This window comes from Oncorhynchus gorbuscha, linkage group LG01, assembly GCF_021184085.1.
Source record: "Oncorhynchus gorbuscha isolate QuinsamMale2020 ecotype Even-year linkage group LG01, OgorEven_v1.0, whole genome shotgun sequence".
Taxonomy (NCBI): domain Eukaryota; kingdom Metazoa; phylum Chordata; class Actinopteri; order Salmoniformes; family Salmonidae; genus Oncorhynchus; species Oncorhynchus gorbuscha.
The window spans coordinates 528,904-555,147 of NC_060173.1; the positions used below are offsets into that span (position 1 = coordinate 528,904).

Below are 26,244 nucleotides of genomic sequence, written 5' to 3' on the forward strand. Positions count from 1 at the left end.
AACTTGGTTATATACACGGGCACCAGGTAATAACTTGGCTATATACACGGGCACCAGGTAATAACTTGGCTATATACACGGGCACCAGCTAATAACTTGGCTATATACACGGGCACCAGGTAATAACTTGGTTATATACACGGGCACCAGGTAATAACTTGGCTATATACACGGGCACCAGGTAATAACTTGGCTATATACACGGGCACCAGGTAATAACTTGGCTATATACATGGGCACCAGGTAATAACTTGGCTATATACACGGGCACCAGGTAATAACTTGGCTATATACACGGGCACCAGGTAATAACTTGGCTATATACACGGGCACCAGGTAATAACTTGGCTATATACACGGGCACCAGGTAATAACTTGGCTATATACACGGGCACCAGGTAATAACTTGGCTATATACACGGGCACCAGGTAATAACTTGGCTATATACACGGGCACCAGGTAATAACTTGGCTATATACACGGGCACCAGGTAATAACTTGGCTATATACACGGGCACCAGGTAATAACTTGGCTATATACACGGGCACCAGGTAATAACTTGGCTATATACACGGGCACCAGGTAATAACTTGGCTATATACACGGGCACCAGGTAATAACTTGGCTATATACACGGGCACCAGGTAATAACTTGGCTATATACACGGGCACCAGGTAATAACTTGGCTATATACACGGGCACCAGGTAATAACTTGGCTATATACACGGGCACCAGGTAATAACTTGGCTATATACACGGGCACCAGGTAATAACTTGGCTATATACACGGGCACCAGGTAATAACTTGGCTATATACACGGGCACCAGGTAACTTGGCTATATACACGGGCACCAGGTAATAACTTGGCTATATACACGGGCACCAGGTAATAACTTGGCTATATACACGGGCACCAGGTAATAACTTGGCTATATACACGGGCACCAGGTAATAACTTGGCTATATACACGGGCACCAGGTAATAACTTGGCTATATACACGGGCACCAGGTAATAACTTGGCTATATACACGGGCACCAGGTAATAACTTGGCTATATACACGGGCACCAGGTAATAACTTGGCTATATACACGGGCACCAGGTAATAACTTGGCTATATACACGGGCACCAGGTAATAACTTGGCTATACACGGGCTATATACACGGGCACCAGGTAATAACTTGGCTATATACACGGGCACCAGGTAATAACTTGGCTATATACACGGGCACCAGGTAATAACTTGGCTATATACACGGGCACCAGGTAATAACTTGGCTATATACACGGGCACCAGGTAATAACTTGGCTATATACACGGGCACCAGGTAATAACTTGGCTATATACACGGGCACCAGGTAATAACTTGGCTATATACACGGGCACCAGGTAATAACTTGGCTATATACACGGGCACCAGGTAATAACTTGGCTATATACACGGGCACCAGGTAATAACTTGGCTATATACACGGGCACCAGGTAATAACTTGGCTATATACACGGGCACCAGGTAATAACTTGGCTATATACACGGGCACCAGGTAATAACTTGGCTATATACACGGGCACCAGGTAATAACTTGGCTATATACACGGGCACCAGGTAATAACTTGGCTATATACACGGGCACCAGGTAATAACTTGGCTATATACACGGGCACCAGGTAATAACTTGGCTATATACACGGGCACCAGGTAATAACTTGGCTATATACACGGGCACCAGGTAATAACTTACACGGGCACCAGGCTATATACACGGGCACCAGGTAATAACTTGGCTATATACACGGGCACCAGGTAATAACTTGGCTATATACACGGGCACCAGGTAATAACTTGGCTATATACACGGGCACCAGGTAATAACTTGGCTATATACTTGGCACGGGCACCAGGTAATAACTTGGCTATATACACGGGCACCAGGTAATAACTTGGCTATATACACGGGCACCAGGTAATAACTTGGCTATATACACGGGCACCAGGTAATAACTTGGCTATATACACGGGCACCAGGTAATAACTTGGCTATATACACGGGCACCAGGTGGCTATATACACGGGCACCAGGTAATAACTTGGCTATATACACGGGCACCAGGTAATAACTTGGCTATATACACGGGCACCAGGTAATAACTTGGCTATATACACGGGCACCAGGTAATAACTTGGCTATATACACGGGCACCAGGTAATAACTTGGCTATATACACAGGCACCAGGTAATAACTTGGCTATATACACAGGCACCAGGTAATAACTTGGCTATATACACGGGCACCAGGTAATAACTTGGCTATATACACGGGCACCAGGTAATAACTTGGCTATATACACGGGCACCAGGTAATAACTTGGCTATATACACGGGCACCAGGTAATAACTTGGCTATATACACGGGCACCAGGTAATAACTTGGCTATATACATGGGCACCAGGTAATAACTTGGCTATATACACGGGCACCAGGTAATAACTTGGCTATATACACGGGCACCAGGTAATAACTTGGCTATATACACGGGCACCAGGTAATAACTTGGCTATATACACGGGCACCAGGTAATAACTTGGTTATATACACGGGCACCAGGTAATAACTTGGCTATATACACGGGTACCAGGTAATAACTTGGCTATATACACGGGCACCAGGTAATAACTTGGTTATATACATGAGCATCCGGGTAATAACTTGGCTATATACACGGGTACCAGGTAATAACTTGGCTATATACACGGGCACCAGGTAATAACTTGGCTATATACGCGGGCACCAGGTAATAACTTGGCTATATACATTACGTTGCTCCACATTGCAGGACTCATACAGACTTGATGGAGCAGATTATAATGATATGCCTATTATTCATATAATCGGTATTTAACACCTCTTAGGGATAGGCGAGACACAAATGTCTCAACTGGCCAATTACCAGGGAAAATGCAGAGCGCCAGATTCAAATAAAATGCTATAAAATTCTAACTTTCATTAAATCACACATGTAAGATACTCAATTAAAGCTACACTCGTTGTGAATCCAGCCAACATGTCAGACTTTAAAAATGCTTTTCGGCGAAAGCATAAGAAGCTATTATCTGATAGCCTGCACCATCTGCACCAGCAGTGAACAAAGGAGATAGCATATTTCAACCATGCAGGTGCTACACAAAACACTGAAATAAAATATAAAAATGCATTACCTTTGACGAGCTTCTTTTGTTGGCACTCCAATATGTCCCATAAACATCACAATTGGTCCTTTTGTTCGATTAATTCCGTCCATATAAATCCAAAATGTCAATTTATTTGGAGCATTTGATCCAGAAAAAACAGCTTACAAAAAACGCAACGTCACTACAAAATATTTCTAAAGTTGCCTAGAAATTTTGCCAAAATATTTCAAACTACTTTTGTAATACAACTTTAGGTATTTTTAAACGTTAATAATTGATCAAATTGTAGACGGGGCAATCCGTATTCAATACAAGAAAACAAACCAGCGCTGCTTCTCACGTCTTGCGCAACTCACAAAAGTGTCCCCAGTTCTGAGTTGGCCTACTTCTTCATTGCACAAAGGAATAACCTCAACCAAATTCCAAAGACTGGTGACATCCAGTGGAAGTGGTAGGAACTGAAAATAGCTTCCTATGAAATATCCTTTCGCAAAGACTATTCAGGGAACAGCGAGGGGAAAAAATTATTCCCCCTATCCCCAAGAGGATTTATTAAGCAGATGTAGTTGAGATGGTTTTAAGACTAAAATTAATTTAACATTATTGTAAATATGAAATTCAGTAGCAGAGGCTTGTTTTGTTGGAGCAGATCAAATCAAATGTATTTTTATAGCCCTTCGTACCCTCAGCTGATATCTCAAAGTGCTGTACAGAAACCCAGCCTAAAACCCCAAACAGCAAGCAATGCAGGTGTCGAAGCACGGTGGCTAGGAAAAACTCCCTAGAAAGGCCAAAACCTAGGAAGAAACCTAGAGAGGAACCAGGCTATGTGGGGTGGCCAGTCCTCTTCTGGCTGTGCTGGGTGGAGATTATAACAGAACATGGCCAAGATGTTCAAATGTTCATAAATGACCAGCATGGTCGAATAATAATAAGGCAGAACAGTTGAAACTGGAGCAGCAGCACAGTCAGGTGGACTGGGGACAGCAAGGAGTCATCATGTCAGGTGGTCCTGGGGCACGGTTCTAGGGCTCAGGTCCTCCGAGAGAGAGAAAGAGAGAGAGAATTAGAGAGCGCATATGTGGGGTGGCCAGTCCTCTTCTGGCTGTGCCGGGTGGAGATTATAACAGAACATGGCCAAGATGTTCAAATGTTCATATACGCCCAATTTTTCAGTTTTTGATTTGTTAAAAAAGTTTGAAATATCCAATAAATGTCGTTCCACTTCATGATTGTGTCCCACTTGTTGTTGATTCTTCACAAAAAAATACAGTTTTATATCTTTATGTTTGAAGCCTGAAATGTGGCAAAAGGTCGCAAAGTTCAAGGGGGCCGAATACTTTCGCAAGGCACTGTATGTGAAAGGTAATTGTATGTCTTTGCTTGAAGATGGAAACTCTGTGATGTCTCGTGGTGTTTTAGCAAAGGCTGTGATTCTTGGACCGTAAAATAATCTGGCTGGAAAGGGCACTTAAATTGTGGGAGCATTAGTACTATACTTTGCCTGATTTTTAAAATAATTTTGTTAATGGCAAGTAATACAATTCTGGACGATTTATTTTGGTTTTGTTGGATTAAAAATAATGGATTAAAAATAATCCAACAATTGGATTTTTAGCAATAGGGGTGATTTAGTACAGTGGATTCTTCTGAAACTACTGCAGCTGAACATGTGTTTTGGCCAAACATGGACAGTGCTGTCTCATGTATCCAGCCCTCTATGGGAGATATGATACATGAGCCATTGGGCTTCAGCATCAACCCTGACCTTGACAGACAGATCACGTCTTCTATGTCCCAAATAGCATTCTATTCCATATATAGTGCACAACTTTGAAGGATGTTATTTTAGCCCAGTTCTCTGGAACCACATCAGTCGATCTCACAGCACGACGTGACCTATCGAGACAGAGCAGTGCTCTTGTTTGAGTGAATTTCATTGGCTCTCCTCTCAATTGAAATAACAAGGGTCAGAGTCAGACTGGGTACTGGTATGTTGTTTGATTTGCTATGTACTAATAAGACAAACAGAGAGTCAGGCTGGGTACTGGTTTGATCTAATAACCACAGACATAACAAGTCATGCCATGTTATGACGTCATTAAGACATCTTTCCTTTATCCACTGACCCTTCTATCTACCCTTCAAACCAGCCTCCTCTTCTGACCCTTCTATCTACCCTTCAAACCAGCCTCCTCTTCTGACCCTTCTATCTACCCTTCAAACCAGCCTCCTCTACTGACCCTTCTATCTACCCTTCAAACCAGCCTCCTCTTCTGACCCTTCTATCTACCCTTCAAACCAGCCTCCTGTACTGACCCTTCTATCTACCCTTCAAACCAGCCTCATCCATTCTATAATACATACTACTGCTGCTAGACTCCGGGTCGGTTTCTAGGGCTGACAGACAGACAGTTATAACACAAGACATGCAGGTCCAAATTTCACAGTGGGTGCGAGACCTGGAGAGGCCTACAAGCCACAGTGTCTCGCACCCACTGTGTAATTTGGTGGAGGATTGGTGATGATCTGGGGTTGCTTCAGCAAGGCTGGAATTGGGCATATTTGTCTTTGTGAAAGACACATGAATCAAGCCATGTACAAAGTTGTCCTGGAAGAAAACATGCTTCCTTCTGCTCTGACAATGTTCCCCAACTCTGAGGATGGGTTTTTACAGCAGGAAAATGCTCCATGCCACACAGCCAGGTCAATCAAGGTGTGGATGGAGGACCACCAGATCAATACCCTGTCATGGCCAGCCCAATCTCCTGACCTGAGCCCCATTGAAAACCCCTGGAATGTGATCAAGAGGAAGATGGATAGACAAGCCATCAAACACAGCCCAGCTGCTTGAATCTTTGTGCCAGGAGTGGCATTAAGTCACCCAGCATCAATGTGAAAGGCTGGTGGAGGGCATGTCAAGACGCATGAAAGCTGTGATTGAAAATCAGGGTTATTCCACCAAATGTTGATTTCTGAACTATTCCTGTTTAAACGTTAGTATTGTGTTGTTATTTTTCTTTTAATTTTTAAACTTTGACCAGTGTCATTTTCTGCAAATAAATGCTCTAAATGACATTTTTATTTGGAATTTGGGAGAAATGTTGCCAGTAGTTTATAGAATAAAACAAAAAATAATAATTTTACCCAAACACATACCTATACACAGTAAAACCACAGAAACTGGTCATTTTGTACATAATCAGTTCATAATCTAGGTTTAAAATATACTTTCCTCAACAGAATGAGACATGGTTCTACAGCTAGAACCTGTAAATAACTAGCGATATGTTTGGTGGGTTTTCTCCGTCCTGCACCACCTACTTCCCCTAGTCCCTCAGCCGTCCGTAGAATTGTCTGGATTATGATGATCAGCCTTTATCAGCCTCAGAGCTAAGAGGATTTAGAAGGTTCTGGATAGTGAAACTTGGCTAAAAGCTGGTATCTTGCGTTAATGGGCATTAGGTATTAGTAAAGGGCTATGAGTTGTCAGATCTCAGCTTCATCAGTCTGCCTGGTCTAGTAGCCACCACACTACTGTACACTAAACCCTTCATGTGAATCAGTGTTAAAAGGAGCGGACCCTTTTTTTTCCATTTCCTCCTAAAATGACATACCCAAATAGAACGGCCTGTAGCTCAGGACCTGAAGAAAGGATATGCATATTCTTGATACCATTTGAAAGGAAACGCTGAGGTTTGTGGAAATGTGAAATTCATGTAGGAGAATATTTTTTTATGTTTTTTTATTTATTTCACCTGTATTTAACCAGGTAGGCTAGTTGAGAACACCTTTATTTAACCAGGTAGGCTAGTTGAGAACAAGTTCTCATTTACAACTGCGAACTGGACAAGATAAAGCATAGCAGTGTGAACAGACAGAGTTACACCTGGAGTAGACAATTAACAAGTCAATAACACAGTAGAAAAAAAAGAGAGTCTATATACATTGTGTGCAAAAGGCATGAGGAGGTAGGCGAATAATTACAATTTTGCAGATTAACACTGGAGTGATAAATGATCAGATGGTCATGTACAGGTAGAGATATTGGTGTGCAAAAGAGCAGAAAAGTAAATAAATATAAACAGTATGGGGATGAGGTAGGTAAAAATGGGTGGGCTATTTACCGATAGACTATGTACAGCGATCGGTTAGCTGCTCAGATAGCAGATGTCTGAAGTTGGTGAGGGAGATAAGTCTCCAACTCCAGTGATTTCTGCAATTCGTTCCAGTCAAAGGCAGCAGAGAACTGGAACGAAAGGCGGCCAAATGAGGTGTTGGCTTTAGGGATGATCAGTGAGATACACCTGCTGGAGCGCGTGCTACGGGTGGGTGTTGCCATCGTGACCAGTGAACTGAGATAAGGCGGAGCTTTATAACACATTAGGTCTGGTCAAAATGATACAAGTAAAAAACACGCATTTTGTTTGTTTTTTTGTTCCACCATGTCACACCCTGACCTTAGTATTCTTTGTTTTCTTTATTGTTTTGGTTAAGTCAGGGTGTGACATAGGTGATGTATGCATTTTTGTACTGTCTAGGTTTTTTTTAGGTTTATGGGGTTGCTTACCATCTAGGTGTTTATGTTTGTCTGTTTGCCTAGATTGGTTCTCAATTAGAGGCAGCTGTTTATCGGTGTCTCTGATTGGGAACCATATTTAGGCAGCCATCTTCTTTGGGTATTTCGTGGGTTATTGTCTATGTGTTAGTTGCCTGTGTCAGGACTATATTTAGCTTCACGGTCGTTTTGTTGTTTTTGTAGCTTGTATTTGTCGTCATTAAAGTAACATGTGTTCATCACGCTGCGCGTTGGTCTCCTCCATTCAACGAACGTGACGCATCATCTTTGAAATGCAAGAGAAAGGCCATAATGTATTATTCCAGATTAGGCACTATTTAGATTTTGGCCACTGGATGGCAGCAGTGTACATGCAAAGCTTTAGACAAATCCAATGAACCATTGCATTTCTGTTCAAAATGTTGTATCAAGACTGCTCAAATGTGGCTAATTGGTTTATTAATACATTTTCAAGATCAGAAGTGTACACTCTTCAAACAATAGCATGGTATTATTTTAATGTAATTGCCACTGTAAATCGGACAGTGCAGTTAGATTTAACAAGAATTTAAAGGAAAGAGGAGAAGGAACAAGACGCTATGATGACACAGTTGTATACATTCCCTCGGTTTCTACTTGCTTCAGGCCTTGTAGTTCTGTTGAGTCTTGCTTCTGTACATTATGACGATCACTGACATGTTTCTACCTTCTTTCAGGCCCAGAAAGCGTGGATCGAGAGGATCTTTCAGAAGAGAGAATGTATTCACATATTCCCCAGCAAGGACCCTACAAGGTAAGATGAACTGACATACACACACATTATGGTGGGGAGGTCAAAGGTGTTGGGGAGGGGGGAGAGGGGGTGGATTAGAGATGGAAAGGCATGAAGAGGAGATGGAGGGGAAATGTAGGTGAGATGGAGGGGTGGATTGGAGATGAAGGGTAGATGGTGAAGGAAAGGGCTGAAGGGGTGATGGAGGGTGGGGGAGGGGGTATGGAGGGGGTGGAAGGAAGATTTAGGGAAGATGGGGATGGAGGGTGGAGAGGGAAGGAGGAGGTGCACACCATTACTGTCCATTCTGTATATACACACCATTATATACTGTCTATACACACCATTATATAGTGTCTATACCGTCTATACACCATTATATACCGTATATACACACCATTATATACCGTATATACACACCATTATATACCGTATATACACACCATTATATACCGTATATACACACCATTATATACCGTATATACACACCATTATATACACACCATTATATACCGTATATACACACCATTATATACCGTATATACACACCATTATATACACTGTCTCTTTACACCATTATATACTGTCCATGATGTCTATACACACCATTATATACACTGTCTATACACACACACCATTATATACAGTATATACACTGTAATATACCATCTATACAGACTATTATATACCGTATATACACACCATTATATATACACTGTCTATTTACACCATTATATACTGTCCATACTGTCTATACACACCATTATATACTGTCTATACCATCTATACACACTAATATTCCATCTATACAGACTATTAAATACCATATATACACACCATTATATACACTGTCTCTTTACACCATTATATACCATTATATACAGTCTATACCATCTATACACACTAATATTCCATCTATACACACCATTATATACCATATATACATACCATTATATATACACTGTCTCTTTACATTTACATTACATTACATTTAAGTCATTTAGCAGACGCTCTTATCCAGAGCGACTTACAAATTGGTGCATTCACCTTATGACATCCAGTGGAACAGCCACTTTACAATAGTGCATCTAAATCTTTTAAGGGGGGTGAGAAGGATAACTTTATCCTATCCTAGGTATTCCTTAATGAGGTGGGGTTTCAGGTGTCTCCGGAAGGTGGTGATTGACTCCGCTGTCCTGGCGTCGTGAGGGAGTTTGTTCCACCATTGGGGGGCCAGAGCAGCGAACAGTTTTGACTGGGCTGAGCGGGAACTGTACTTCCTCAGTGGTAGGGAGGCGAGCAGGCCAGAGGTGGATGAACGCAGTGCCCTTGTTTGGGTGTAGGGCCTGGAGGTACTGAGGTGCCGTGCCGTTCCCCTCACAGCTCCGTAGGCAAGCACCATGGTCTTGTAGCGGATGCGAGCTTCAACTGGAAGCCAGTGGAGAGAGTGGAGGAGCGGGGTGACGTGAGAGAACTTGGGAAGGTTGAACACCAGACGGGCTGCGGCGTTCTGGATGAGTTGTAGGGGTTTAATGGCACAGGCAGGGAGCCCAGCCAACAGCGAGTTGCAGTAATCCAGACGGGAGATGACAAGTGCCTGGATTAGGACCTGCGCCGCTTCCTGTGTGAGGCAGGGTCGTACTCTGCGGATGTTGTAGAGCATGAACCTACAGGAACGGGCCACCGCCTTGATGTTAGTTGAGAACGACAGGGTGTTGTCCAGGATCACGCCAAGGTTCTTAGCGCTCTGGGAGGAGGACACAATGGAGTTGTCAACCGTGATGGTGAGATCATGGAACGGGCAGTCCTTCCCCGGGAGGAAGAGCAGCTCAGTCATGCCGAGGTTCAGTTTGAGGTGGTGATCCATCATCCACACTGATATGTCTGCCAGACATGCAGAGATGCGATTCGCCACCTGGTCATCAGAAGGGGGAAAGGAGAAGATTAATTGTGTGTCGTCTGCATAGCAATGATAGGAGAGACCATGTGAGGTTATGACAGAGCCAAGTGACTTGGTGTATAGCGAGAATAGGAGAGGGCCTAGAACAGAGCCCTGGGGGACACCAGTGGTGAGAGCGCGTGGTGAGGAGACAGATTCTCGCCACGCCACCTGGTAGGAGCGACCTGTCAGGTAGGACGCAATCCAGGCGTGGGCCGCGCCGGAGATACCCAACTCGGAGAGGGTGGAGAGGAGGATCTGATGGTTCACAGTATCGAAGGCAGCCGATAGGTCTAGAAGGATGAGAGCAGAGGAGAGAGAGTTAGCTTTAGCAGTGCGGAGCCGTTTGACTTAGCAAACGAGGATCGGATGTCGTCGACCTTCTTTTCAAAATGGTTGACGAAGTCATCTGCAGAGAGGGAGGAGGATTCAGGAGGGTGGAGAAGGTGGCAAAGAGCTTCCTAGGGTTAGAGGCAGATGCTTGGAATTTAGAGTGGTAGAAAGTGGCTTTAGCAGCAGAGACAGAAGAGGAAAATGTAGAGGAGGGAGTGAAAGGATGCCAGGTCCGCAGGGAGGCGAGTTTTCCTCCATTTCCGCTCGGCTGCCCGGAGCCCTGTTCTGTGAGCTCGCAATGAGTCGTCGAGCCACGGAGCGGGAGGGGAGGACCGAGCCGGCCTGGAGGATAGGGGACATAGAGAGTCAAAGGATGCAGAGAGGGAGGAGAGGAGGGTTGAGGAGGCAGAATCAGGAGATAGGTTGGAGAAGGTTTGAGCAGAGGGAAGAGATGATCGGATGGAAGAGGAGAGAGTAGCGGGGGAGAGAGAGCGGAGGTTGGGACGGCGCGATACCATCAGAGTAGGGGCAGAGTGGGAAGTGTTGGATGAGAGCGAGAGGGAAAAGGATACAAGGTAGTGGTCGGAGACTTGGAGGGGAGTTGCAATGAGGTTAGTGGAAGAACAGCATCTAGTAAAGATGAGGTCGAGCGTATTGCCTGCCTTGTGAGTAGGGGGGGAAGGTGAGAGGGTGAGGTCAAAAGAGGAGAGGAGTGGAGAGGAGAGGAGAGGAGAGGAGTGGAAAGAAGGAGGCAGAGAGGAATGAGTCAAAGGTAGACGTGGGGAGGTTAAAGTCGCCCAGAACTGTGAGAGGTGAGCCGTCCTCAGGAAAGGAGCTTATCAAGGCATCAAGCTCATTGATGAACTCTCAGAGGGAACCTGGAGGGCGATAAATGATAAGGATGTTAAGCTTGAAAGGGCTGGTAACTGTGACAGCATGGAATTCAAAGGAGGCGATAGACAGATGGGTAAGGGGAGAAAGAGAGAATGACCACTTGGGAGAGATGAGGATCCCGGTGCCACCACCCCGCTGACCAGAAGCTCTCGGGGTGTGCGAGAACACGTGGGCGGACGAAGAGAGAACAGTAGGAGTAGCAGTGTTATCTGTGGTGATCCATGTTTCCGTCAGTGCCAAGAAGTAGAGGGACTGGAGGGAGGCATAGGCTGAGATGAACTCTGCCTTGTTGGCCGCAGATCGGCAGTTCCAGAGGCTACCGGAGACCTGGAACTCCACGTGGGTCGTGCGCGCTGGGACCACCAGATTAGGGTGGCCGCGGCCACGCGGTGTGGAGCGTTTGTATGGTCTGTGCAGAGAGGAGAGAACAGGGATAGACAGACACATAGTTGACAGGCTACAGAAGAGGCTACGCTAATGCAAAGGAGATTAGAATGACAAGTGGACTACACGTCTCGAATGTTCAGAAAGTTAAGCTTACGTAGCAAGAATCTTATTGACTAAAATGATTAAAATGATACAGTACTGCTGAAGTAGGCTAGCTGGCAGTGGCTGCATTGTTGACTTTGTAGGCTAGCTGGCAGTGGCTGCGTTGTTGACACTACACTAATCAAGTCGTTGAGTGTAATAGTTTCTACAGTGCTGCTATTCGGGGGCTAGCTGGCTAGCTAGCAGTGTTGATTATGTTACGTTGCGTTAAAAGAACAATAGCTGGCTAGCTAACCTAGAAAATCGCTCTAGACTACACAATTATCTTTGATACAAAGACGGCTATGTAGCTAGCTATGTAGCTAGCTACGATCAAACAAATCAAACCGTTGTACTGTAATGAAATGAAATGAAAATGTGATACTACCTGTGGAGCGAAGCGGAATGCGACCGGGTTGTTGAGTTTTATTCGGTAGACATTGGCTAGCTGTTGGCTAGCTAGCAGTGTCTCCTACGTTAAGGACGACAAATAGCTGGCCAGCTAACCTTGGTAAATTAAGATAATCACTCTAAGACTACACACTCTAAACTACACAATTATCTTGGATACGAAGACAGCAAAGACAACTATGTAGCTAGCTAACACTACACTAATCAAGTCGTTCAGTTGAGTGTAATAGTTTACAGTGCTGCTATTCGGTAGACGGTGGACGTTTGCTAGCTGGCTAGCTGCTGGGCAGATGGCAGTGTAGACTACGTTAGGACGCCGAAATACGATAATTACGCAATTATCTTTGATACAAAGACGGCTATGTAGCTAGCTAAGAAGAAATTGCTAAGATTAGACAATACCCATGTCACACCCTGTCACACCCAAAATATAAAAGAAAACAAAGATAACTAAGGCCAGGGCGTGACCAACACTTACACGTCGTCCTATTTCTGTAGTTAAGTAGAGAGGAGTTCAGTCACTTTTTAAACTTTTGGTGGCGTAGAGAATGGCATAAGTAAGTAGTCAAGACGACTAGCTTGATTAAGCCTCCTCTTTACACCATTATATAATGTCCATGCTGTCTATACACACCATTATATACAGTCTATACACACACATTATTATATACTGTCTATTCCGTCTATACACACCGTAATATACCGTATATACACACCATTATATACCGTATATACACACCATTATACACTGTCTCTTTACACCATTATATACTGTCCATGATGTCTATACACACCATTATATACACTGTCTATACACACACACACCATTATATACAGTATATACACTGTAATATACCATCTATACTGACTATTATATACCGTATATACACACCATTATATTCTGTCTATATACACCATTATATACTGTCTATATACACCATTATATACTGTCTATATACACCATTATATACTGTCTATATACACCATTATATACTGTCTACACAGGTCACTATATACTTCCTATGCACATCATTATATACCGTATATACACACTAGTATATACTGTCCACACTATTAAATACTCTCTATACTGACGAAACACACCATGATGTCTACACTGTCTATACACACTATTATACACTTTCTATACCCACCATTGCATGTCTATACCATATATACATATACATACACATACACAGTCTATAATGTCTATACACACCATTAAATTCTGTTGATACATACTGCTTTAAACTGTCTATACAGAACATTTTATACTGTCTACACACACCACTATGTATGGTCTATACACACCACTATATAATGTCTGTACACAACATTATATACACACCATGATATACTGTCTGTCCACACCATTATATACAGCATTTGCTGTCTATACACACCATTATATACAATCCATACAGTCTATAAACACTATTATATACTGTCTATACACTTCATTATATAGGGTCTATATTGTATATACACACCATTATATACAGTCTATACCCACCATTATATATTGTCTATACCAACAATTATATACTGTCTAGACACACACACACCTTGATATACTGTCTATACCTTCTATACACACCATTATAAACTGCCCGTAGTGTCTATACCACCCCTACTTTGTCGCAACACAATTGATTGGCTAAAACGCATTAAGAAGGAAAGAAATTCCACAAATGAACTTGTAACAAGGCATACCTGTTAAATGAAATGCCTTCCGGGTGACTACCTTGCTCGGTTGAGAGAATGCTAAGAGTGTGCAAAGCTGTCATCAAGGCAAAGGGTGGCTATTGGACTATTTTAACACCTTTTTGGATACTACATGATGCCATATGTGTTATTTCAAAGTGTTGATGTCTTCACTATTATTTAAAAAACCTTGAATGAGTAGGTGTTATAAACTTGACCGGTAGTGTATATAAAAGCAATATTTAAAAAAATATACTCTACTTCATTATTTTCCCCAAACCCACACTTCGGCTTCTACTTCCATCTTATATATATACTAAACTCAGAAAAAATAAACGTCCTCTCACGGTCTTTTGTGTTCATTTTCAGCAAATTTAACATGTGTAAATATTTGTACGAAAATAACAAGATTCAGCAACTGAGACAAACTGAACAAGTTCCACAGACATGTGACTAACATAAATGGAAAAATATGTCCCTAAAGAAAGGGGGGGGGGGGGGGGTCAAAATCAAAAGTACCAGTCAGTATCTGGTGTGGCCACCAGCTGCATTAAGTACTGCATCTCCTCCTCATGGACTGCACAAGATTAGCCAGTTCTTGCTGTGAGCTGTTACCCCACTCTTCCACCAAGGCACCTGCAAGTTCCCGGACATTTCTGGGGGGGGGAATGGCCCTTGCCCTCACACTCTAATCCAACAGGTCCCAGACGTGCTCAATGGAATTGAGATCCGGGCTCTTCGCTGGGCCATGGCAGAACTGGAAATCATGCACAGAACGAGCAGTATGGCTGGTGGCATTGTCATTCTAGAGGATCATGTCAGGATGAGCCTGCAGGAAGGGTACCACATGAGGGAGGAGGACATCTTCCCTGTAACCGACAGTGATGATATTGCCTGCAATGACGACAAGCTCAGTCCGATGATGCTGTGGCACACCGCCCCAGACCATGACGGATCCCCAACCTCCAAATCGATCCTGCTCCAGAGTACAGGCCACGGTGTAATGCTCATTCCTTCGACGATTAACGCAAATCCGACCATCACCCCTCCCTGCTGAGACAAAACTTGCGACTCATCAGTGAAGAGCACTTTTTGCGAGTCCTGTCTGGTCCAGCGACGTTGTTGCCGGTGATGTCTGGTGTGGACCTGCCTTACAAAAGGCCTACAAGCACTCCGTCCAGCCTCTCTCAGCCTATTGCGGACAGTCTGAGCACTGATGGTGGGATGGTGCGTTCCTGGTGTAACTCGGGCAGTTGTTGCTGCCATCCTGTACCTGTCCCGCAGGTGTGATGTTGGGATGCACCGATCCTGTGCAGATGTTACACGTGGTCTGCCACTGCAAGGACGATCATCTGTCCGTCCTGACTCCCTGTAGTACTGTCTTCGGCGTCTCACAGTACAGACATTGCAATTTTTGCCCTTGCCACATCTGCAGTCCTCATGCCACCTTGCAGCATGCCTAAAGCACATTAAGGCAGATGAGCAGGGACCCTGGGCATCACTCTTTTGGTGTTTTCCAGAGTCCGTAGAAAGGCCTCTTTAGTGTCCTAAGTTTTTTCATAACCGTGAGCTTAATTGCCTTCCGTCTGATTTTTACGAATTCTCTTTTCTTTTTTGCCGAGTTTATATACATTTTACAGTATTTATCTTTTTGCTTATTTTAGTCCATCCTTCAGCTACCCTCAACCCCTCCCATCTATCTCTGAACACCATCCAGTTTTGATTTCTATTTGTCATATAGTTTTTCAACTGTACAGTGATGTTTCAAACATTCTGAACCTTTATATTCTCATAGAGTCTACATATTATAAATTAAATATACCATTTTTGCTAACAGTATTATGATATTATTGATCAAATGACTATGAATTTTCAAATCACCCAGCAGTGCTATATGCAGAGTTACAGTAGCTCCAGGTAAATATTGCAATTTTCAGCCATTCCTAAACCTGTGACGAAAAACAAGCTACATATGGACAGTACCAAAATAAATGATCTAATGACTCTTTGCGACAAAATCTGCAGAGCTGGGATCTTTGTAACCCTCATATAGGTAACATTATATTGTTTGTAAGAATTTTCTATAATAACTTCAATAAAAAAAAAACTCAGTTTTTAATCCAGCATTGTTTTGTGCATTAGATCATAATCCATGTGCCATGGAATCGGTGCATCAAATCTCTACCCAACTATTTTGCAATCTATATGGAACAGCGGTCAATTTTTTGGTCCTTAAATGAAGCTGGTTTACTTTTCACTAATCACAATACTTTTTGTGACGCCAGGACAGCGGAGTCAATCACCACCTTCCGGAGACACCTGAAACCCCACCTCTTTAAGGAATACCTAGGATAGGATAAGTAATCCCTCTCACCCCCCCCTTAAGTTTTAGATGCACTATTGTAAAGTGACTGTCCCACTGGATGTCATAAGGTGAATGCACCAATTTGTAAGTCGCTCTGGATAAGAGCGTCTGCTAAATGACTTAAATGTAATGGAGGGCCGACAGACAAGTTCCTTACCTTATCCCCCTTCCACTTGCCTCTTACATGTTTACGGTAGTGCTGCAATTAGTTGGTTGCAATTTTGAGTAGAGCAGACATATGTTAGCTGCATGTGTGACATAACTCCCCCAGTCCTATTTATGGCATAATTTACAGATTATAACTTTATTTTAAAGTTATTTTAAAATACATTTTTTAAAGAATTGAGTGTATTTGAGTTTAATATACAATATTCATAGTTGTTCTGTCTTTTCTGGTAAGATTAAACTGAAATTGCAATCCATTTTCTATGGCTTTTTTAAAAATTGTGATATTTTGGAGATTATTCAAATTACAGCCTCACTTTTGGTTATTTGAAAATGCAATAAAGGGAAAATGGCCATTCTTGAACTTGTGGTGAGACATTCTTACTAATTTGCTAGAGAACCAGTTCGATTTGAAGTATAACTAGTTTATGATTGATGTCTTTAGTGAGAGGTCTCATGCTTTAATATTAATTTCTGCCCATTGAATTCATTATATAAATGAGCTTGTTTAATTTAGTCTGGCTTGCTGTTCCAAATAAAGTTGAATAATTTTTACTCATATTATAAAACAAGTAGCTTGGTGAATGCAAGGCCATAAGCAAATACGTAAACTGCGATATGACTAAAAAGTTAAATCAGGGTGATTTATCCACAAATAGACAGGTATGATCTTTTTCATGATTGCACAATCTTATCTATTTTTACTTCTATGCTCGCCTCGAGGCAAGTAACACTGAAGCATGCATGGGAGCATCAGCAGTTCCAGATGACTGTGTGACCATGCTCTCCGTAGCCGATATGAGTAAGACCTGTAAACATACACACGGCCACAGGGCAAAACAGATTACCAGGATGGGTACTCCGAGCATGCACTGACCAACTGGCAAGGGACTTCACTGACATTTTCAACCTGTCCCTGACTGAGTCTGTAATACCAATACAGAGCGCTAAGAACCTTGGCGTGATCCTGGACAACACCCTGTCGTTCTCAACTAACATCAAGGCGGTGGTCCGTTCCTGTAGGTTCATGCTCTACAACATCCGCAGAGTACGACCCTGCCTCACACAGGAAGCGGCGCAGGTCCTAATCCAGGCACTTGTCATCTCCCAGTCTGGATTACTGCAACTCGCTGTTGGCTGGGCTCCCTGCCTGTGCCATTAAACGCCTACAACTCATCCAGAACGCCGCAGCCCGTCTGGTGTTCAACCTTCCCAAGTTCTCACGTCACCCCGCTCCTCCGCTCTCTCCACTGGCTTCCAGTTGAAGCTCGCATCCGCTACAAGACCATGGTGCTTGCCTACGGAGCTGTGCGGGGAATGGCACCTCAGTACCTCCAGGCTCTGATCAGGCCCTACACCCAAACAAGGGCACTGCGTTCATCCACCTCTGGCCTGCTCGCCTCCCTACCACTGAGGAAGTACAGTTCCCGCTCAGCCCAGTCAAAACTGTTCGCTGCTCTGGCCCCCAATGGTGGAACAAACTCCCTCACGACGCCAGGACAGCGGAGTCAATCACCACCTTCCGGAGACACCTGAAACCCCACCTCTTTAAGGAATACCTAGGATAGGATAAGTAATCCTTCTCACCCCCCTTTAAGATTTAGATGTACTATTGTAAAGTGACTGTTCCACTGGATGTCATAAGGTGAATGCACCAATTTGTAAGTCGCTCTGGAAAAGAGCGTCTGCTAAATGACTTCAATGTAAATGTAAATGTATAGTGCCTTGCGAAAGTATTCGGCCCCCTTGAACTTTGCGACCTTTTGCCACATTTCAGGCTTCAAACATAAAGATAAAACTATTTTTTTTGTGAAGAATCAACAACAAGTGGGACACAATCATGAAGTGGAACAACATTTATTGGATATTTCAAACTTTTTTAACAAATCAAAAACTGAAAAATTGGGCGTGCAAAATTATTTAGCCCCTTTACTTTCAGTGCAGCAAGCTCTCTCCAGAAGTTCAGTGAGGATCTCTGAAAGATCCAATGTTGACCTAAATGACTAATGATGATAAATACAATCCACCTGTGTGTAATCAAGTCTCCGTATAAATGCACCTGCACTGTGATAGTCTCAGAGGTCCGTTAAAAGCGCAGAGAGCATCATGAAGAACAAGGAACACACCAGGCAGGTCCGAGATACTGTTGTGAAGAATTTTAAAGCCGGATTTGGATACAAGAAGATTTCCCAAGCTTTAAACATCCCAAGGAGCACTGTGCAAGCGATAATATTGAAATGGAAGGAGTATCAGACCACTGCAGATCTACCAATACCTGGCCGTCCCTCTAAACCTTCAGCTCATACAAGGAGAAGACTGATCAGAGATGCAGCCAAGAGGCCCATGATCACTCTGGATGAACTGCAGAGATCTACAGCTGAGGTGGGAGACTCTGTCCATAGGACAACAATCAGTCGTATATTGCACAAATCTGGCCTTTATGGAAGAGTGGCAAGAAGAAAGCCATTTCTTAAAGAAATCCATAAAACGTGTTGTTTAAAGTTTGCCACAAGCCACCTGGGAGACACAAACATGTGGAAGGTGCTCTGGTCAGATGAAAACAAAATTGAACTTTTTGGCAACAATACAAAACATTATGTTTGGCGTAAATGCAACACAGCTCATCACCCTGAACACGCCATCCCCACTGTCAAACATGGTGGTGGCAGCATCATGGTTTGGGCCTGCTTTTCTTCAGCAGGGACAGGGAAGATGGTTCAAGTTGATGGGAAGATGGATGGAGCCAAATACAGGACCATTCTGGAAGAAAACCTGATGGAGTCTGCAAAAGACCTGAGACTGGGACGGAGATTTGTTTACCAACAAGACAATGATCCAAAACATAAAGCAAAATCTACAATGGAATGGTTCAAAATTAAACATATCCAGGTGTTAGAATGGCCAAGTCAAAGTCAAGACCTGAATCCAATTGAGAATCTGTGGAAAGAACTGAAAACTGCTGTTCACAAATGCTCTCCATCCAACCTCACTGAGCTCGAGCTGTTTTGCAAGGAGGAATGGGAAAAAATGTCAGTCTCTCGATGTGCAAAACTGATAGAGACATACCCCAAGCGACTTACAGCTGTAATTGCATCAAAAGGTGGCGCTACAAAGTCTTCACTTAAGGGGGCTGAATCATTTTGCACGCCCAATCTTTCAGTTTTTGATTTGTTAAAAAAAGTTTGAAATATCCAATAAATGTCATTCCACTTCATGATTGTGTCCCACTTTTTGTTGATTCTTCACAAAAAAAACAGTTTTATATCTTTATGTTTGAAGCCTGAAATGTGGCAAAAGGTCCCAAAGTTCAAGGGGGCGGAATACTTTCGCAAGGCACTGTATGTTTCAAGCAGACCACCATTGTCCCTATGCTCAAGAACACTAGGGTAACCTCCGTAAATGACTACCAACCGTCTGTAGCCACGAAGGCTGGTCATGGCACACATCGACACCATTATCCAAGAAATGCTCGACACACTAATTTGTGTACATATCCACAGATGATGCAATCTCTATTGCAATCAACACTGCCCTTTCCCACCTGGAAAAAAGGAACACCTATGTGAGAATGCTGTTCATTGACTACAGCTCAGCATTCAACACCATAGTGCCCTCAAAGCTCATCACTAAGCTAAGGACCCTGGGACTAAACACCTCCCTCTGCAACTGGATCCTGAACTTCCTGACGGGCCGCCCCCAGGTGATAAGGGTAAGCAACAACACATCTGCCAAACTGATCCTCAACACGGAGCCCCTCAGGGGTGTGTGCTCAGTCCCCTCCTGTAATCCCTGTTCAACCACGACTGCATGGCCTGGCACGACTCCAACACCAACACCAACATCAAGTTTGCCGATGGAATGACAGTGGTAAACTTGATCACCAACAACGATGAGACTACATGGAGATCAGAGACCTGACCGTGTGGTGCCCTCAATGTGATCAAGAGAAAGGAGACGATTGTGGAAGAGAGGAAAAGGAGGACCAACCACGACCCCATTCTCATTGACTGAGCTGCAGTGGAGCAGGTTGAGAGTTTCAATTTCCTTGGTGTCTACGTCACCAACAAACCATCATGGTCCAAACACACTAAGATATGAAGAGACAAAGTCTATTCCCCCTCAGGAGACTGAAAAGATTTGGCATGGGTCCTCAGATTCCCAAAAGGTTATACAGCTGCAACATCGAGAGCATCCTGGCAGGTTGCATCACTTTCTGGTATGGAAACTGCTCTGCCTCTGACCGCAAGGCACCAGAGAGTAGTGTGTACGGCCCGGTACGTCACCGGGGTCCAACTTCCTGACGTCCAGAACCTCTATACTAGGCAGAGTCAGAGGAAGGCCCTAAAACTTGTCAAACTCCAGCCACCCCAGTCATAGACTGTTCTCTCTACTACCGCATGGCAAGTGGTACCGGAGTGCCAAGTCTAGGAAAAATACTTTTTTTATCCCCAAGCCATAAGACTCCTGAACAGGTAATCAAATGGCTACCCGGACTATTTATATTGTGTGCATCCCAACCCCTCGTTTACGCTGCTGCTACTCTTTATCATATATGCATAGTTACTTTAACCATATATACATGTACATACTACCTCAAGCGGCAGGGTAGCCTAGTGGTTATAGCGTTGGACTAGTAACTGAAAGGTTGCAAGTTCAAATCCCCGAGCTGACAAGTTACAAATCTGTCATTCTGCTCCTGAACAGGCAGTTAACCCACTGTTCCTAGGCCGTCAATGAAAATAAGAATTTGTTCTTAACTGACTTGCCTAGTAAAATAAAGGTCAATTTTAAAAAATGAATTTAAAAAACCAGCCCAACTAACCGGTGCCTGTATGTTCCATTATACCCATGATATCTGTGGTTGCCTAAAGTGCATGACGGTAGGTAGCCTAGTGGTTAGAACGTTGGGCCAGTAACCAAAATGGTTGCAGGATCGACTCCCTGAGCTGACAAGGTAAAAACCTATTGTTCTGCCCCTGAACAAGGCAGTTAACCTACTGTTCCCTGGGAGGCCGTTATTGTAAATCATATTTTTTTCTTAACTGACTTGACGAGTTAAATAAAATAGAAAAATGACTGTGGTACTATGATTTCCTTTACGGTCTATTGAGGCATTTAAAACCGTATTATAATCTCCCATCAGAATAATATGGTCTCGTTTTGCTTGTAGGGTTGATAAACTATTATATATATTTTCCAAAAAGTGGATAATCATTATTTGGACATGAGCCAAATATGTTTATGGTCAGATAACATATTCAAAAAAGTCCATCTAATTGCATATATGTTTTAACAATTTGCACATTCAGATCAGAATTACTGTTAATTAAGATCGTCACCCATTTTGAGTTTCTTTACCCATGGGAGAAGTGTATTTCACCCCCCCAGTCAACTTTCTACTCACCTTCCTCTACAATAGTGAGTTTCCTAAACAATAGATATTATATTCCTTCTCTTTTAGCCAGGTAAATACTGATCATCTTTTCTTATTATCTGCTAAGCCATTATAATTATAACTGCTACCTTTTACCATAATGATACAAGATTAAAGTATTTCTCATAATATACAGTACATTTGGAAAATATTCAGCTCCTTCACTTTTTCCACATTTTGTTACGTTAGTCTTATTCTAAAATTGATTAAATAGTTTTTTCCTCTCAGCAATCTACACACAATACCCCATGATGACAAAGCAAAAACAAGGTTTAGAATTTTCTGCAAATGTATTAAAAATAAAAACTGAAACATCACATTTACATAAGTATTCAGACACTTTACTCAGTACTTTGTTGAAGAACCTTTGGCAGCGCCTACAGCCTCAAGTTCTTGGTGAGGGCCATGTCATGACACAAGTATTCAGACCCTTTACTCAGTATTTTGTTGACATGCCAATAAAAAGTACCAAGATGATTGAGCGTCCATATAGCCATACCATGGTATTTGCACTGCTACTGAGAAACCTCCAATTGTTCGCCACTATTCCACCCGTTAAAACCTCCCCCATCCCAATTTGGATTGCCGTCACAGTGACTGGCAGACCACCTCTGTCTACCTGGGTCCTAAGGCCTCCGAGAGATTGGGACCCATCCTTTAAAAAGAGCACACAGTGCCATCCACAGATCAGAAGCAGATTAACTGCCACTAGCATTTCCAACGCACCCATCTGGATTGTATATAGTTATTGACAAAAATATGTATAAAAAACCTTGCATATCTTAATGAATAATGTATGATTATTTGGGCAAACAATGGTATTGTTATTGTATTGCTAGATATTGCTGCACTGTTGGAGCTAGAAAACATAAGAATTGAACCTGTGATAACGTCTGCAGGTCTGTGAACGCTACAAATACATTTTGTTTTGATCTGTGTACACTACTTTCAGGCAGCTTCCCTATGGGGCCACGTCAGTCCACTGCTGTCTTAACTAGTGTAGTGACCTACACTGCTGTCTTAACTAGTCTAGTGCCCTCTCCCCCGGTAGATGTTCGTGTGGTCAGCTCATAACGCAGCACGTGGTGATCCCGCTGGGCGCTCTGACCAACAAGCTTTCGGAAGAGAACCATCAGCTAGTCCAGATCGACCCGCCCCAGCAGGAGAGGTGGTCTGTGGCCAAAAACACACAGACCTCCCCCACGGATGCCTTTGGGACCATCGACTTCCAGGGTGGAGGCCTCATCAACAAGGCAATGGTAGGACCTATGACCTGTCGAACTATAAACAGCTTTACCACACCTCAACCATACCAGAACCATACCACAAACACACCATAACTACACCAAACACACCATAACTGCACCATAACTATTCAATACCACACCACATAAAAACTACACCACATAAAAACTACACCACAACCACTCAATACCACAACCACTCAATACCACAACCACTCAATACCACACCACAACTACAAAACAACTACACCATAAATACACCATAACTACACCATAACTACACCATAACTAAACAATACCACACCATAACTACACCACAACAACTGCTCCATACCACAACCTCACCAGAACTACTCCAAACCACAATAACACAACTACTCCATACCATAACCACACCACAAGTACACCATACCACAGCTACTCAATACCACAACCACTCAATACCACAACCACACCACAGCTACTCAATACCACACCACAGCTACTCAAACCACACCACAGCTACTCAATACCACAACCACACCACAGCTACTCAATACCACACCACAGCTACTCAAAACCACAACCACTCAATACCACAACCACACCACAGCTACTCAATACCACAACCACTCAATACCACAACCACACCACAGCTACTCAATACCACACCACAGCTACTCAAAACCACAACCACACCACAGCTACTCAAAACCACAACCACACCACAGCTACTCAAAACCACACCACAGCTACTCAAAACCACACCACAGCTACTCAAAACCACACCACAGCTACTCAAAACCACACCACAGCTACTCAAAACCACACCACAGCTACTCAATACCACACCACAGCTACTCAATACCACAACCACACCCACACCACAGCTACTCAATACCACAACCACACCACAGCTACTCAATACCACAACCACACCACAGCTACTCAATACCACAACCACACCACAGCTACTCAATACCACAACCACACCCACTCAATACCACAACCACACCCACTCAATACCACAACCACACCCACTCAATACCACACCCACTCAATACCACAACACACCACACCACCACTCAATACCACATCCACACCACAGCCCACTACCACATCCACACCACAGCTACTCAATACCACATCCACACCACAGCTACTCAATACCACAACCACACCACAGCTACTCAATACCACAACCACACCACAGCTACTCAATACCACATCCACACCACAGCTACTCAATACCACATCCACACCACAGCTACTCAATACCACAACCACACCACACCTACTCAATACCACAACCACACCCACTCAATACCACAGCTACTCAATACCACAACCACACCTACTCAATACCACAACCACACCACAGCTACTCAATACCACAACCACAGCTACTCAATACCACAACCACACCACACCTACTCAATACCACAACCACACCTACTCAATACCACAACCACACCTACTCAATACCACAACCACACCTACTCAATACCACAACCACACCTACTCAATACCACAACCACACCCACTCAATACCACAACCACACCCACTCAATACCACAGCTACTCAATATCACAACCACACCACAGCTACTCAATACCACAACCACACCACAGCTACTCAATACCACAACCACACCATAACTACAACACAACTACTCCACACCACAACCACTCAATACCACAACCACACCCACAGCTACTCAATACCACAACCACAGCACAACCACACCACAGTTACTCAATATCACACCCACAGCTACTCAATACCACAACCACACCATAACTACAACACAACTACTCCACACCACAACCACTCAATACCACAACCACACCTACTCAATACCACAACCACACCACAGCTATTCAATACCACAACATAACTACAACACAACTACTCCTCACCACAACCACTCAATACCACAACCACGCAAAACCACACCATAACTGCACCGTCCCAAAAATAAGCACAATCAAATGAATCCAACACACCACACCCACAATTATAACTACACTAGACTAGTTATGCTCCATCCACAACACAACCACAAGAGCTTGCATACAGAATTCAACAAACGTCCCCCAAACCAACAAATATTTTCTTCTGCGCGCTTGTCCCTGCAGGAGAGCCCTTTCTTGTTTTTAGGTAAAATAATTTCTGCAATGTGTAGAGCACAGATTTGAACTATTTCTCTCCCCTTCCAGTACATCAGAGTGTCCCATGACTCTAAGCCAGACAATCTGCTCCAACTGATGGTGAAAGACTGGCAGCTGGAACTCCCCAACCTGCTCATCTCCATCCACGGAGGCCTGCAGAACTTTGACCTGCAGCCCAAACTCAAACAGGTTTTAGGGAAGGGACTCATCAAGGCTGCAGTCACCACCGGAGCATGGATCTTCACTGGTGGAGTCAGCACTGGTGGGTACCTGCTATAGCATGATGAACTACATTACCCATGATGCTCTGTATAAGCTACCCTGACCCTTAACAATGGAGAGACTCACTTTATAGTTCAGAACAGGAATACCATTGAGAGAATGAGGCCCAGATTCAATTCAACACAGACTCAACACGATTAACAACCTGAGCAAAGTGATAGATTTAGGCCACATCCCGTAGATTTAGGCCACATCCCATAGATTTAGGCCACATCCCATAGATTTAGGCCACATCCCATAGATTTAGGCCACATCCCATAGATT

General features: G+C 43.4%; 1 protein-coding gene across 1 annotated transcript in view; it reads left to right on the top strand.

Moving 5' to 3' along the window:
- LOC124037801 (transient receptor potential cation channel subfamily M member 1-like) overlaps positions 1–26,244 on the top strand; it is a 126,447-nt gene that overhangs the window by 22,164 nt on the left and 78,039 nt on the right. Inside the window, 3 exon segments of the mRNA XM_046352914.1 lie at positions 8,475–8,551; positions 23,355–23,562; positions 25,747–25,960. Of these exon segments, the coding sequence (XP_046208870.1) occupies positions 8,475–8,551; positions 23,355–23,562; positions 25,747–25,960 (499 nt within the window).